A 17,648-nucleotide genomic window follows, 5' to 3' on the forward strand; every position below is an offset into this window, starting at 1 on the left:
AGTATGAAAAAAAAACTATTATGAAATTTTAGTCATTTAGTAACATTTGGGTTTCTCCTTGCTTGATGTCTCAAGCCATCAATGACAGTGAATGAGTTAATTATTCTCTGTATGTCGCTCGCATATATTGAGGAATAAACATGCATTACTTGCAGTAAATATCTGACTTTGTTTGCCATTTCACGGAGGAACATTTAGCTCATTCATCGCCAGTTACGCCTATAGATGTCCAAATGTCATTTTTACTGGTCTGGAAGTGAATGGGTTAATGTTGACTGATTTTTTTGATCATATGCTTTTAATGTTGACTGATTTGTCATTCCATAACGCACCAAAAATTAAATAACCTTTTTCGAACTGTTATTATTTTTTATTTTTTGAAATGCCATGAATAATACCCACCTGTGTATAATATGAAGTCACCCTTAAAAAGCAGTTGTTTTTACCCACTACTTGTGTATAATATGGTCTTCTGATTTGCTTGTATCTTTTGATGGAGTGAACGATAGGAATGAATAAATATTCTAAACATAGAGAACCAATTATGTGTAAACACTTTTAAATCAAGGTTAGAAACGATGTTCTTTTTCTATAATTATGATTAAGGTCATTCAAATGTTTTTTTAAATTACGTCTTTAAAATCTTCTTCTTGCACTAGGTCCTCAAGGGCCGTTGTCTTGCATGTTTTCCAGGTTTCTTTCCCCAGGCTTCTGCTGAGCTTGCTGATGCGCTAATCTGTTGAATCGGGTGAGTTGGGAGAAGAATCCTAGAAAACATGCAGGATATTGGCCCTTGAGGACCGGGGTTGGACACTCCTGCTCCCGGTACTGCCTATAGGTCAGGAGTGTCTAAGTCCAGTCCTCAAAAGTCACAAGCCAGCCTGTTTTCAATGTTTCCCCTTAACCAATACACCTGATTTAAATCTGAGTCACTGTAAAGCAAACCTTGCTGATGAGCTGATCATTCAAGTATGTGTGTTTGTTGAGGGGAAAAAAAATGAAAACAGGCTGGATTGTGGCTCTTAAGGACTGGACTTGGACTCTAGGCATTGCTACTTATTGTGTGAAATGAAGGCCCCTGTTTAATAACACTATCAATTTGGGATCAACTTCAGTCCCTTCAAAAACTGAAGTGGTACTTATGTGATTTTACACATTCTGTATTTCTAATTATATAACATAGGTTAAGATGACAAATACAGTTAAATGAGGTCTGAAATCTAGAAGGTCATCTTAATTGCAGTCCAAGGTTTGCCAGAAAAAGTTCCAGGGCAGGAATCACAAAAAGATATGTTTCAAAGCCAAACTACAAAATTAGGTTAAAAAAAAAAAAAAGTCCTATTTAGCATCCCTAACCTCCTGGTTTTGAAACCCACCAGCAGTAAGCTGTCCCTTCCTCATGGACACATTTCTAAATGTAATCATTGAGGACAAAATTGAAAACAATGTCGATAGATTACTTGGAGAGGGCTTAGATCTAATTGTGTCTCTAATGTAGATTTTTATAACATTATTTTAAATGACTTTGCAAAAATGTCTTTTGATTTTCCTTGCCTGCTATTGTCAATAGCAAAAAAAAAAGGTTTGTATTTTTTCTTACATCTTCTAGTGTTCTATGGACCTTGAGGTCTCGAAATGCTTTTATTTTTTTAACATTTCCGAGATAGTTCTTTTTTCTTCTAGATCTAAGCCCCCTGCTGACCCAGCTGCTGTCAGTCATCCACATATGAAAGAATAATCTTTCTTACATATTTCTAATCCAAAAACAACCACAAGACCAGTGCCCCTCAACATTCTCTTAATAGAAGAGATCAACTTCTGAACACGACTGAATGCTTGGTCGACATAGTCGAGGAGTTGCTTTTGGATGTGGCCACTCAAAAATATACTCTGTATATTTCTGAGATGGTCTTTTTTTGGGAAATACAGACACAGTAACTCTTATTTCGTTTGGGACTAATGAATAAAGAACACCACAGTACAGCACCATGGGTGTGGGTGAAGTGTAACTTAGGTTAGTTATGTATTATATGGTTCAAGGAAATAGTGCATGGGCCCAGAATGTGGAGAGGGTTAAAATCGTGAATGTTGTGTTTTTCAATGTAAAGTTGGTCTGATCATGGAACTTAAAACTGCACAATAACGGTATGGCTTTACTGGAGCTTCTCTAAAGGTCTCGAGAGGTGATGGCACTGTGTTTTAGAATGAATGAAAAGAAAGACCTAAAAAAGATCGATGATATGAATGGCTGTGAAATAAGGAGGCGGGCATGTAAAGCAGTGCTCTTCAAATGTAGATTAAATGCAAAACAACATCATTAATGAATACTTTTGAATTTTCTCTAATGTAAGCAGCTGCTTTTATGCCTCTTTCCTTCATGAAGAATGTGCTAAACCTTTACACTCTGTGTCTGCCTTCACAGTAAAAAAAAAAACCCTGCAGCCTAGTTTGGAAATCCAGCAAACACAGAGTCTAAAAACAATTGTTGACAGGAACATTGACGCTAAGACAATAACAAGGACAAAAACTGGAATTCCAAAATGCTCTGCTGCCTCGCTTGATAAATATCAAAGAGGAAGGAACGCCTACAAAGGGAGAGAAGAAAGGAAACCAATCAGAAAATACAGTCATGGCTCGAAGTGTTGAGAAGCAGCAGAGCAAATTGTTGAGTCCAGAAGGAAAGCATCAAAGAAATAAGACATATCATCATTCAAACGTGACAAGGTGCGATAACAAACACTCTCATCTGCACTTTCAGACACACTGAGTGACACTTGTGTACTGTGTTCTGTTTTTTTTTTTTTTCTTTACTTGGTTAATGCACTCACACACACTCTCATAAAAACGTTGTGCTGACAGACACACATACATTGTGCTGGTTTGCATGGCAGACTGACACACCTCTTTCTGAGTCATACTTGAGCAATGAACCAACTGAAATGTGGGATTGGATGGGAAAGGAAAGCGACTGGGCAGCATGAGTGGAGGGCGGAGGAACAAGGATAGCAGCAATGACAAGGCACAAAATGATGGGAAGCCTTTTTTTTTGCCAGGGTTGAAACCCTTCCCCCTTGACTAGGTGCATACAGTTGCTTACCTCAACTTCAATTAGCTAGTGTCTCACAAATACTTACCACAACAAATCATCAATCCGTGGCTTTAAAGGTGTCTCAAAGCGAAACGCTAACATTCGTGTCAAAATAAACATCAGGATTTCACTTGATTGTAGCTGGCACTCAAACATCATACTAAGTATTATGGATGCGCGCCACTCGCAGATATGAGTGTAGTCAATTACAAAAACAATATCATTTAATAAATACGTGTAAATGACTTTTCCTTGGAATTCAATATGTTCATTAAACTGCCAATCATTTCAGTACATGACTTTTAAACAATATTGCATCATGATGTGTTTTTTTTTTTCATCAGAGACATGCATGGTGAACGTAAACAGTCAAAAACGGAGACGCAACAATTTTTATAATAAAATAACTGCTTTCTTTTTTAAAATATCTTTACCACGGTGCCCTATAAGTAGGTCACAGAGGGAGAGTTGATCGCTCAAACAGAATTAAACTCGTGTGTGTGTGGGTATATATATATATATATATATATATATATATATATATATATATATATATATATATATATATATATATATATATATATATATATATATATATATATATATATATATGGATTTATGCAGCTACGCGAGATGCACAAGAGGATGTTAGATCATTAGCTCAATGGTGATTTTATAAGTGGCTAGCATGCTAAAAAACTGTGGACACCCCAGGGGTCGTTTATGATAAAACAATTGGTGATCTCATTTGCACCTATTAAATTTGTTCTATTCTTTGCTATTCTGTTTTAAGTGAATTGAGTTTTCTAAAGACTTTGCAGGTATTCATGAATAATATCTTCACAGGGTAGCATTGACAATAGCATGTTATTATGCTGATTGAAATATTAATGCTGTACTCACGAGGTTGGTGGGACTTGTTGTAGGAGGTAACGTGTAATTTGTTCAAATTTTCATCATTTTAGATTTATTGCATACGGGTATGTTTAAAAAAATAATTTAAAGGAAATATTACCACATGGATGTTTTAATAGGCGTTCTTTGTTCTTTGTAACAACTCAAAAAACGAATTTTGTGGAGTAATTGCACATGCACACATGCTCATGCTGAGATGCCCAGGATGTTAACAGTTGATGCAATAGGAGCGTAAACATTTCACTTCTGGTTATACAGTACTGAGATACTGTAGAATATATTATAGAATAATTTTGTGTACACATAAAACAAGTGGATATACAGTTGTATTTGTGATGCTTAACTATGTTGTCTTTTACAAGGATTCACATACGTAGTTTGTTTAGGTACAATGAAGAAAATATAATCATATATTCCATTTTTATATCTTCAAGATAAACTAAACCCGACAGGAACAGACATAGGCCATACTGGTCTGATCAGTTGTCACTTTAAAAGTACACTTTGTCTCTTTCATCACTACATTTGCTTTTACTTGCGGGTTTCTGCCACCCTGCACTCTCTTGTTGACATTTCTGCTGATCAAATATTCATTGAGAAGGTTGCCAATGTAAAACATTTATCATGATTTCTGTGTTCCCTGCTGCAAATGTGCAATTTTACTGTCAAAATCACACTGAATGTTCTTTTAAAGAGTTACAAATGACTTCTTTTGGGAATAAATTAATATGTTTTAATGGACATTACATTCACATTTTCCTTTCAGGGCACATCAGCAGGCAATCACTCTGTTTCCTGAATGAAGCTCATTAGTCATTCATGCCAAGAGAGAAGTAAATATATTAATGTATCCAGAAGACAATGAGCCTCATTAACTAGTTTAATAGACATCGCATCAATAGATCATGTGGCTAAGTACGACCTTTCTGCGTCTCTTCGGAATACTGAAACTGGTTCTTGTATTCAAAGTAGAGAGGGAAAGTCTTGCACAAAATGGCAACGTGCCAAGCAGGGGTGCTAAGTTCTTGCTGGATCTATTCATGTTGGACACTCTTGAACAAGTTCACTTTAGACCTTGTGGCATCAACAATACACCACCTGCAGATTTGATATTCTTTCAGAGGTTGTCCTCTACTGTATATCGCCCATATTTTAACTCTCGCACATTCGTCAGGCGTGAGTGTTGCCTCCTTGTTGTAATACCCATATCTGCCCCTCCCTAAAGGACCAGTGCTATTAATTACATATCACCCATGGAGGAACAGAAAACAGATAGAAATTCAATGTGAAACTTCCGGTTAGATTCATCTCTGTTAGCGCTGCCCCAGATTCAGTTAGAAACTGTGTGTGTATCAGACTCTGATTGTTTGCATTTTTGTGTGTGACAGAGAGAGAGAGAGAGAGAGAGAGAGAGAGAGACAGAGAGAGAGAGCGAGAGAGAGAGCGAGAGAGCGAGCGAGAGATATAGAAAAAGAAAGAGGAGGGGTTGGGGGAGACAGAAAGAATAAATTGAAAAAGTACAGCTATACATGGAATGCATGTATCCATGAATGTATCAATGTCAATATCAGTGTGAGAATTTTGGGCACAAATACATATGTAATTCATTTTTACATTCTCAAGCGGTCCCCAATCAGTCAGAGGCCTATTACTCTCATGCATAACGAACTAGATAATGTTGGGTTGCTGGCAACAAATATTAACATCTCTAAACACAAGACATTATTTACTTGAAATAAAATCAAGATGCGCTTTCGTAAATCCAAAAGGAGAAAAAAAATGTGCATTTGGCAACTATAATATGAATTTGTGTCCAAATTAAAGAGCCAACGATTTAAATTAATTGTTTCTAAATACATAAAATATGTTTGAAGTGCTGAAAACATGTGCAAAGACTGACAGCAATTTAGTGTTCAATTGTTTAGATGGATTGGACTAGAGTAGTGCTTCTCAAGTGCTTCTGGGGAGGTGCGGGGCGATGCTGGGGGGGCACAGGGAAAAGGATGTGTTTTTGCCATTTGAAAGGTAATTGTGACAAAATAAGGTGTGACATGTTTTTTTCAGGCACTTTAAAGCAATTGTTTTTTCAGCTTAGACAAACTTTTAACCTGTATAAATGCTGTTAAAAAAGTATTGACAGTTGTTAAAAGTTGGTTAATATTGTTTTTTCCTTTTTTCATTGTTAAAAAGGATACAGTTTTAGGTGTACTCATGAAATTTTTATAGATTATAATCTTATTTATGGTTTGTGTAGGATGCAAACATTTTTTTTTTTTCTCCTGGGGGGGCTTTGCAAATATAATTGAGAAACACTGCATTAGACTGTTTCTCACCATTTCAATTGTCTTTTTTTTTTGGCCTTTAACAAAAATGTTCACTTATTTTTTGGTTTAAAAAATATAGATTTTTTGGAATATTGAAGTAATATTGCGTGTAGCCTTAATGATCTTCATAAATTCACCTTTAACCTATTCAACCCACAAAACTATCTTTTCCAACTACTGCCATCAGGTAGATGCTACAGGAGTCTGAGGGCCAGGACTGCCAGGCTGGCAAACACCTCTACCCACAAGTAAGCCAGATTTTTAACAAATCCCTCATGCATTAACCTGCCTCTGACTGCATGCATAAATAATATTTTGGACTAATATTTTATACTACATATTTTGCACTACATAATTTGCACCATTGTTTCTGTTTGCTGCTTATTGCGATTTATTTATTGCTATTCATTTATTTGCTCATGGAATGTAGTCTGCTGCTCGGGAAGTGAACAGAATAAGAATGTCATTGTGTAGTATATTAAGACTATACATATGACAATAAAACTCGCGAATCTTGAAAAGTGTGTAATAATTTGTAAATGTTCTTATGGTCTCAAGCACATAGCAGATGATAGAAACATGTTTCTACTGCTAAGATACAACTAGAACACAGCTAATGGCAAAGAGCATATAGTATGGTCACATCAATTTTCTCCCACCATTTCAAAGGGGGGGGATGAAGGGAATTTTGCTTACCCGTTATCTTCTTATGTCACTGAATTCCTGGCTGTATTTGCAACAGTGGACAGCATCAACAACATGCTTTATTGCTTTGGCATCTACTAAAATAAAATATCACTGTGTTGGTACTTTGGTGGATGCTGTCTTAGAAAGTAGGAGCTAGAAATCACACTTCTTAATTTATAAAGCATGTGACACATGATATTGCATTTTGAAAAGTATTTGATTCAATGGTTCCAGTACAAGTTCCAACATTTTTGCTTCTATATCAATTTCAAAAGACCACAGCTGTCTTCTTTTCATGGGGCTGGTGCGGAGTGTGGTGCAGTGGGAAGTGGATGGTTCGCAGACAGTGTAAGAGAGCTGTGGAAGACAAAGTCATAACAGAAAAAAAAAAAAAAAACAGCAAACAGTATGTCCAGTGGACTGAGGGCTGATGGGAGAGAGGCAGGAGGGTGGGAACACGTTATGGGACCCTACCTCCCATGATTACTGAACTTAGAACCCTTGCCACCATGGTGGGTGGTCATGGTCGGTGGCAGTGTGAGGAGTTAAGGGACAAAACAGAACATGCTGGGAACAGGGTACCTTTTAATGTGCCTTCAGAGAGGGCCCAACTCACCCCTGGAACCATTAAATCTAGAGGAATGAGACTATGTTAGTAAGGAAGTGGGAGAAGGAAGCAAGAAAAGAAGGAAAGATGGAAGAGAGGCAGAGAGAGAAAGAGGGAAAGAGGGATGGAGTAAAACCAGAAGGAAGCAGTGAAAGATTAAGCTGGTTTATGTTCCTGTATTTTATCTTTCCAGTGATTCTGAGTCCAGTTCTTTGGATTAGCGGTAATTATTAGGTTTTTTGTTTTGTTTTAACAGAACAACAAACAAACAAACAAAAATATACAAGAATGTGGTGACCAACAAGGGACAGAAATTCGCCAGACACCTATAACTTACTTAAGTACGGGGAGGGTGGTGACATACTTCTAGTTAAAAAAGTAAGAAAGTCCTGGTGAAAACATCTCTCCAGCACAACCGACAGTGCCAACGTGGCTTGTACAATGCCACACCAGAACCCCATTGAAATCTTTTCCAGATGTTTGGCCCAATCATGTCAGGGTCACCAATTGTGGAAAGTAAAGATACTGTATATAAATCGCCTTTGTGTCCTCACCTCATCATTTATTACTGTCCACAAGAAACAACTGTGAAAGACATCTATGCCCGTTGTTCTAACCATTTGACCATAGATTTGACCATTCTACCAACAAATATCTTCATCTTCCTTTGCTGCCTTTGCTAAAATCTCCTATTTGAACAGTATTTGATCCTAACCTGACAGCTAAGTAAGTGTCCATTAAAATAAAAAAATCCCTAAAAGGGAAAATTTGCCATAATTTCAAGAGGGATGAAGTACAAAAAAGTTTCGTGTAGTTGTTAAGGGTATGGGTCCCTTATGACTGAATTTGTAAAGTTTGAGTGTTTCCCCCAGGGATCATTAATTTCAAACTATCTGTATTTCTCAAGGAAGATCGATTGAAGCCAAAATACCATGAAATCAAAGTTTCATACGCACAGTAAGGAAATACTTCTTCGACTTTAGCTCACCAGACTCCACTGCTCCTTGTGGATATGTATCCAACAAGCGCCTCTGGAAGTGTTTCATTATTTTAAAGGGCACTTTTCAATGCTAGCAGTTGCTAGCATGCGTTTTAGGTTTAAGAGGCAGTGGAATTACACTATACCACTCAAGCAATTTGTCATCAACTCCTATACAGCCGAAGGGGAGGGGGGCAGTCAGTGATTTAACTCCTAAATGTCTTCCAGTGATCTAAGAGCACATCTTTCAAGCTTTGGTCGATCCCTGCCCCAGCGGCTGTACTAAAACAACATGCAAGAAGAGGGGAAGGGAGGGGGGTCATCTCGTTTTAAATCAGGTCAATAAATGACCAACAACTCCCCCTCCCTCTAGCTCTGTAAACCACCATGCAAGCCCCATCTGTAAGAACTCAACGGCCATGCTCCAAGGGGGCCAACCCAAGCATGATGTCTCCAGAAGACAAGCAAGCTAAGGCAGGATGGGGTCAAGAATTGGCTGTCAGATTTCCTCACTCTGCAAACTGACTCTTTCAGGGTAGCTTTCTTTAAAGCCCAATTTCATCATCAGTTTGATGTTGGAGTTGAAGAAAAAACAGAGTCTATTAGGGTGTTTGCAGTGTCAGAGTAAGTGACCAGCAGACTGCGAGAAAAATAGCTACAGGTCGAGACACGGGAGGGCTTTCGGGGGGAAGGAAGAGGGCGCTACCACAAAAAAAAAAAAGCACTACTTTTGGTGCTAGATCACCAAGTGCGGTCACTGAAATTCGGCCAAACCAAAAAGCAAACAGAAAAAAAAGGCTCAGGCTCAAACCAAGCAGGACTCAGAAAGATGTGGAAAGACTACCGACCAGCCAGCTCCTTCTCCTTACTCCGTCTCTTTTTCTCCATGCGTTTCAGTCTCTTCTCCTCTCTGCGCTTGGCCTCCTCAGCCTCCTGGTGCCGTCGACACTTGTGGAAGTTCTCCACCACCACGCCCACAAACATGTTGAGTACAAAGAAGGCCACGATCAGAAGGAAGGAGATGAAGTACAGCAGCATCCATGGATTGTAGTTCATCACTGGCTGAAACACACATGATTCATACAAAGGTTTTCATACGCATACTACTGTACACCAAATGCTTATGTGGATTAATCGATACCTGTTGGTCTACTCCTACAGCATCTAGTCCATCATACATAATATCCACCCAGCCGTCTTTTGATGCCAGAACAAATAGAGACATCAGGGCCTGATAACGAGAACATTAGAAATTGATGCACAGATGGTGTTTAATGGTTAAAAAACAAAAACCATTCCAATCTGGGAATCCTGACCTGGCCCAGGTTGTCGAAGTTATACTTGTGTCTGACCCATTTGTAGCTGGCTTGTAAACAGTCTGATCTATTTGTGATGTTTCTTACATCCTCTCCTTGACAAACGAAGAACTTCCCCTTAAAGAGCTGGCAAGAACACAAATACTTACAAGGTCATCTAGAAAATCAGTACATTATTGCTCACCGTGACAAGTTTGGCGTAATCCAACAGAAAGATACAAAAAACAGATTAGCTAGATACTCTAGAATCTAGAGTGTGTAGATCGATAGACAATGACCAGGAACACATTACATTACATTGGCTTCTTGGACTTCACCTGAACTAACAATACATCAAGTTCAGCACAATAAAACCATGGAATACGCTATGTGTATGTCACATGTGCAATTAGATCGAGGTCAACCAATGATTCTCAACATTTTTACGAAGGTCAGGGTCATCGTTTCAGATTATCCTGAAGCCTTTTAATGAGCACCAGCATCCAATCATGGGCAACTAGGACTGTTGGGTTATTAAACTTGTCTTCCCATATAAAGAGGATCTCTGCAGTATAAACATGTCATTGCATGGTAGATAGATTGGTGACTGGAAAACGCCAAGGGCATTCGGATCGTTCTTACAGATTTACCCTTGACCAGTTCACTATTGACAAGGTAAACTTACATAACTGCCATAGTGAATGAGTTATGATGAGGAAAAGAAAACAAGTTATTGAAGGTGGAGAGTAATTGTGTTGTGGAAGCGATACATTTTAACATGTTACAATTTACTACCACCACACTGACCTAAACATATACAGTACTTGCTCCTTGGAAATGTTGCACTTCAACCACCCTCGTTGGCAAAGAAAAATAAAGTCAATTGAAATTTCTTTTTCACGTAAAAACATTCATCATTTTTAAACAGTTCTCGCTACAGCTGATATGGTAGGGAAAAGAGCAAGTGATTATGCTTATTGGTAAGCCTTGGAAATGCCACTGTTTGCACCTTGCCAGGTGTTTGTGCCGGCTGCGCACGAAGGCGACTTGTTTCTGGGCTGGTTTTCCATTCATTTTATTAGAGAACATTGCTTTACGTCATAACAGGTCTCTAAGAAAGCAAAATCAGCCACTGGTCTCATACTGTTGTTCTTTATGAGGGACATTTTTATATTCACTCGTTAAAATTTGTTCTCATAAAACTGTATTTTTCTTTTTGCGTAACATTTTTGAGTAACATTACCATCTCTCTTTAGAGTGGCCTATACTCCTTCATAGCGGGTTGGCGGGATTTAAAAGAGGTATAAATCAGCCATTAATTCTGTCAATCATTTTTCAAACAAAATGTTCCTGTGTGTAATACATTTTATTTTCCATTGTACCGCTTACCTGTACACCAAGTATGCCAAAGATTATGAAGAAGGCACAGCATATGACCACAATGTTACCAATGGGCTTCAATGAAGACATCAGGGTCTCAACGACCAGCTTGAGCCCTGGTGCTCTGCTGATTACACTAGAATATAAAACATACAGAATAACCGAACGTTATAAATTGTGCTGAAAAACCGTCACCCCTTGTTCTCTCTCATCACTACTATCTCAAGCATGTGCCTCATTCTTAGAAGTCCACACATAACAGGATTTTCACACACAATGCATCCCATCGATGACACTCAATAAATCACATGGAAACAAAACAGAGGTATGAAGAACAAAAAAAATGATACACTGCAAAAAAAAAAAAAAAAAGGTTGCACAGCTCTTTCCGCACAGTCTTTGTTCTTGTTGCATGTTTTCCCCTGAGTGGACAAGTGAGTGAAAGCAGAATCAATAGCACATTAAGAGAGGACATGGGATAATAAGGAGTCAGGGCTGACCAAGGCCACTGATCGATTGCACTGATCAGAGAATAGCGAGCTGATAGTTGAACCTCATCATTTTGCACTCGACTGGCTCTCTTTGAATTCTTTTGGAAGACGAGATTGCAGTACTGCTTATCTGCTTCCAACATATAGCGCTCACTGTGTTCATAGCTACAGTACATGCTAGCATACTGTACTGTACAGTATATAGCATGTAGCTGTGATCCCATTCCTATATGTGACCCAATATAGCTATGTATTCATCAGTAGCTATTTGGTATGGATTTGGTATATTTGGCTATTTGTAAAAATACAAGATGCTTATCTCATGAGGGGTACTAGAATACTGAAGCCAAACTTTCTCCAGGTAGTCGGTGGGGTAAACTCTAATCTGATATTTTGATTTTACTTAATTACGACAAATGGTTCATCTAGTCATTGTAGTGTACAATACTGTAAACTAAACATACAATACTTACTTTACTGTGGTTGCTTCATCAATGAATTAAAACAAAAACTAAAACGGCCTTGAATGTGTGGGGCAGACATGCTAACCACTGCAACACTGGGCTGCCCCTTTGTTATACAGTATATAACAATCACCACTTGAAAAAAAAAGAAATAATGAAAAATAATAAAAATAATACATTTATTTGGATAGGCACTTTTTAAGATACTCAAAGTCACTTTACATGAGAGGACATCGACAACAAAATGAAGTACACAGTAAACATAAAAAAAACATCTAAACTAAACATTAAAAGCAATTTTAAAAACATGCGTTTTTATCAATGTAAAAGAAGACGCTACTTGTGATGTTCCAGTCCATTCCCAAAGCTGATTGCCTGCCATGAGGGAAAACTGGAGTTTTTCTACACTACAGATAAACATTCAATATGGTAAAGGTGTAGAAATTATTTCGTCTCTCATGCACTCTTGTTTTTTGAGCTGTCTAAAAAAAGCAAGAAAGACACTTTTTTTTTCAGCATTTCCTGCATACACTATATCCTCTCCTCCAGCAGCACATCCCTCACACCGAAAAATGAGAACAACAAGTAGGGCAATAAGTGGCAAGCTTGCTCCCACAGTGTAAACACTGGATGTAATTAAGCGACTCAGGAAGACAGAAGCAAGAGCGGGAGGAGAGGAGCGACGGTGAGCGGGTATACAGAGAATAAAAAATGAAGCAGCTGCTAGTTTCTTACTTTTACCCTTCTGCAACTTTCCCCTTTGTGTATTCTATTGATTAATTTCACATTGCTACTGTCACACCAATCACTCCTCAGCAGTCAAAGTTGTGCATTTTACTAAATGAGGAATAACAAATTCTTGTCACACAAACACACACGCACACACAATATAATCATGTAATGTGTGTGCATTGAAAAAAAAAGGTTAATCATGCGGTGAGTTAACTGGTGGCAGTCAACTCTGTCAGCTAGGAGTCATTGCAGCTCAGAACACAAGCCAGCAAACACATTAACTACTCACTGAAAACCTAAGGCTAATTACATCATCAGTGAAGTGACGGATGAGCTCAAAGGCTGAACCGACAGGGGTTTCAAATAGGTGGGAATATTCTCCAAACCAAATGTTGGTCAGCACCTAACATCCACAACACTGTATACATCCTTGGATCAATCTGTCTGGTGACAACTGAGTAAAAAAAAAATGATGAATAGCGCAGTTAAGATGGGTTTTCTTTCCAATGTAAGTAACGTAACGTGACATCTCGGCCCAATTTTGTGACATGGTTTTAATATCTTGCCTCTTCCGTGAAGGCCAGCAATTCATCCCTTACTTGTAGGCTGGTGGCTGATTAAACGAGTCTGTGTGTGTTAACTTCAACACAGCAGTTGCGTCATACTGTCAACAGCAGAGAATAACACATAAAAAGACGCATGTGCCCTCTGTAGTATTGAAGCATGGCCAAACCATTTTAGGAGAGTACTGTATTTTGGATTAGTATCCAGATTTTACATCCTCTGAGATCTTCACCTGCTTTACAAGCCGGTAGTTATTAAAAATCATGCATTATTTACTAAGAGAAGCACATTTGGTCACAGCCTCAAGGTTTAATAGGTTCTTCCTGGTTTCATGCCCCACTCTACAACACACAAGAAATGGTATAATTTTAAGCATTTTGACTACACACGCATTCAGTGGAGAAGAATCATAATCTGCAAGCTGATTTACATTTTAAAACATGTCAATGTTAAGTAACTTAGAACATTGTTTAAATTCCCCCTTAATCACAAGTTTTATTTGCAGGCCTTCTGTACATAAATGACTGTTGGTTGATCCTGGTTCAGATCATCATATCAGGATTTCCTGCCCAGTGCGAGAGCCTCAGCACTGTAGTGCTTGAAGGGTCAATGCAGACAATATTATATTGAATTTAAATGCCCAGAAAGTGAAGGACAGTCTCAACTTAACAGCAGACAAGCTGATATTAAATTAGCAAGGTGCTATTATGCATTATTATTATCATTAGACCTTTATTAATTGAGGAAAGAGCCCTTAAGATTTTAAAATCCTTTTTCAATGATGTCCTAGTCAAGCAAGGATTACGGAATTGAAACAAACTTCATGAGCAGAAGTAAAATAACACAATGCTTTAATTACAACAACAACAACTTGCTAACAACAGCACAATAACTTCCCGGCTAGCTAAGTGCTCATAGGAGTACCGACAAAATATAGCCAACAAGTGGACCTAATGCCCTAAATATACCAATCCAACTCTCACCAACATGAAATGACAGAGTCCACATTGTGCTTTTGATTGATACAAAGTTGGTAGATGGAGTGATAATAGTTTATTGCAAATAAGTATTTTTCTTAAATATTGTTGTGCTGTAGATTTATACTTATTTTTTACTAAGCATCCATTTTTCAATTTAAATTTGTGTGTTCAATCAGAAATAATTCATGTATATGTTGATTATTGATCAAAACCCATTTAGCTCACTTAAAGCTCATTTTGATTTGATATACATGTTTATTAAATGTTTGTTATTGTAAAAAATGCTGTATTATATATTTAGTTTAAGAATTATTTTTTTATTAATGTGGAAAAATTTCTATTTAGCAAAAAATAAATAAATACAATGGTATGATTTAGAGCACTAATTTAAATACCAGGACATTATATACTGTCAGAATCTCGTATCCTCTTATACCTAGTCGATTGTCGTACAACGTCTGTCTGGACAGAAGCGCGAGAAGAGAGACCGGACAGAATTAGTCTATATGATGTTCTGGTAAGGGTATACAAAGTGAATAATGGGTAGACAAGGGGACACAACTGGATAAATCAGGCAGGATTTATGTCAGCATTGCACAATATTGTCAAGAGGGTTTGCTTTCCAGAGGTTTTATGGGGGATTTTAAAAACCCGAATATGAGCTTATTCGTGTTGTGGCTGTTCACATGACACTTAAAAACCTGAATACTGCCAATATCTGTGTGTTAAAACAATGATTGACTGCAAAAGCTGACTGTCAAAGCAGCCATAGAGAAAAAGAATAATACACATTAACGGATATTAGCAACTAAGAGTGCATGAGTGCCAAAGAGAAAATATGGAAAATCCAAACAGAAATATCTGAACCAAGAGCCTTTGACTCAATATGCTTGCTACAACAATCCAACTCACTGCCAATTAAAAAAAAAAAAGTGATGCAGAGTAAATATGCCATGCTAGGCAAAAAGCTTATCATTGTCATAAGACTACCTTAAGTGAATAGACTATTGATAAATACAGTAGGATATACTGTGGTCTGTATATTCCCTGCCACTTAAATCAAGCTCAGTGTTAATCTACTGATTTTTTTTTCCTTTTCATTCATTTTCTCTCCTTTCCTGTTTGTCGTTCCGTCTCCCTCTACCCGCCCTCACACAGTCTGTCTAATCCTATTTTACACGCTGCCGTTTTGCCTTTTCCTCGAAATTGACAGATCGGCTTCTACTGAGAGCCACGGTTGCCCTTTGCTCCCCACAATTTCCTCCAAATTAAATGTTGCGCAATTTTCTCTTGTAAAAGCTAGTTTTTAATCTGACTCTAAAACCTTGTGAACGTGACAGTAATACAGCTGGTTTTACTGCCCTCTGGGGATTAAATAAAGCAGGGCACATGTCTTAGAGAGACTTCTGCAACCTTTGAAAAAAGGTGATACAGTATTTTCAAAGGGCCTAAGTGAAACACTTGCAGCGGTTCTAATTTTAAAATCTTTTTTGTTTCTTCTCAAGCACCCAACACAAATTTTAGATAATCATGAAAATTATATGCACTTGTTTGCAGTGTTGGGCAAGTTACTTCAAAATTGTAATGCTTTATTTATTACTTATTACTGTCATTTCAATGCAATTAGTTACATTACACTATTACTGTACAATATTTGAAATGTAATGCATTATACTACCATAGCATTACTTTTATGTTCCACTCACCACCATGGAAATATGGATTTGTCATTCTAAATGTCGCTCATTATGCTCATTATACATCCTGTGAAAGGTTGGCTGAAGCCTAAAAGAGTAGAAATCATTTCATCTGCATTGTATTGTAAACCGTTAAAAACAAAATACCAAAATTTCATTTGTATTTTAATCCCTTATAACTTAGCTTCCCAGCATAGTTATGCATTATTTATGCTGTAGGCAAAAACAGTTAGTGCATTTCACAATTTCAATGTTAATATTCAAATTCCAAATCAGGTGGCTAGGTTAGAGGCATATGTTTTAAAAATGGATAGTGCTGGTGGGGCTAACATTAGCAGCTATCCTAAAGCATTGTTAAGGTGTTTAATGTTCTGTCTAACATGAGTTTTGTATGCTTCATCTTGATACAAATTGACCAGAAGTCTTTATTTGTCACGTGAAATTGAACTTTTAAAGCCACTCACCGAAGAGGCCTTAGAGTACGCAGTAGCCTCAGCACCCTGAGCATGCCCAGTATCTTGGTACCCGAGTTGGAAATAAAAGAGACCAGGATGTCGATAACAGAGATCATCACTAACATCCCATCCAGAATGTTCCAACTGCTTCTCAGATAGGCTTTGTCACCGAAGCACCAACCCAAAGCCACAATCTAAACACAGAAAGGGAAAACAGTGATTATACATGTCGTGAATATCACACTATGTGTCAATAAGGAAAAAAATGATAAACATACTGTATGTCTATTTCTGTATCTATCCATCCTTTTCCTTTAGTGCTAGTTCTCATTAGGGTCATTAGGCTCATAAGAGTCGAGCTGGAGCATTTCCCAGATGACTTAGGGTGACATTCTGGTCACCAGAACTTGTTCAACCAGCGCACTTTGTATGAACTACAACTTTTGACAGCAACTGTACCAAGAGACTTTTATTTTAAATCAAAATGCAGATGCTCAGTATCCTACATGCAGACCTTATTGAATTTTTAGAACAACTGTTTACTTGTAGCTTGGCAAGAAATATAAACGCTTAAATAAGCCCTGCTCATTATTTATTCTGCCTATTATCCAATTTACGTTCCTGGAAATAATTATGGTGTTGGCCTGACTTTTCCCCCCTTAACTTAAACCAGGCCAAACTATTTTTATTCCATATATTCTATTGGGAGATGAGAGAGTACAAGAAGAAAGAAGGAAAGGCATAGTCTAATGGTGCTCATCAATGCATACCATGTACATTTTGTATATTAATAATGTATATCGTTATCCATCAAAGAGCTGCTTTCTTTCCTTCTACTTAAAGTTGAGAAGAACTCAACAGAATATTTGACTGAGAAAAACGTTATATAAACAACCTTTAACCTCAACAATATTTTATTTCTGCCTTTGCTTTGATTGAAAGTTGATTTAAAAGTAAGATAAATCAAATTGAGGACAACCTATATATTTC

The 17,648-nt window shown here is 37.6% G+C and overlaps 1 protein-coding gene across 1 annotated transcript in view; it reads right to left on the reverse strand.

Moving 5' to 3' along the window:
* Positions 1 to 17,648, reverse strand: part of cacna1g (calcium voltage-gated channel subunit alpha1 G) — a 129,790-nt gene that overhangs the window by 24,847 nt on the left and 87,295 nt on the right. Inside the window, exons 21-26 of the mRNA XM_088439178.1 lie at positions 16,668 to 16,852; positions 11,285 to 11,411; positions 9,917 to 10,042; positions 9,742 to 9,831; positions 9,470 to 9,662; positions 7,597 to 7,647 (exon numbers count right to left, since the gene is read on the reverse strand). Coding sequence (XP_088295304.1) covers positions 7,597 to 7,647; positions 9,470 to 9,662; positions 9,742 to 9,831; positions 9,917 to 10,042; positions 11,285 to 11,411; positions 16,668 to 16,852 — 772 coding nt within the window. The remainder of the gene's footprint in view (positions 1 to 7,596; positions 7,648 to 9,469; positions 9,663 to 9,741; positions 9,832 to 9,916; positions 10,043 to 11,284; positions 11,412 to 16,667; positions 16,853 to 17,648) is intronic.

Source organism: Hippichthys cyanospilos, chromosome 17, assembly GCF_059441005.1.
Source record: "Hippichthys cyanospilos isolate Australia breed blue-spotted pipefish chromosome 17, RoL_Hcya_1.0, whole genome shotgun sequence".
Lineage (NCBI taxonomy): Eukaryota > Metazoa > Chordata > Actinopteri > Syngnathiformes > Syngnathidae > Hippichthys > Hippichthys cyanospilos.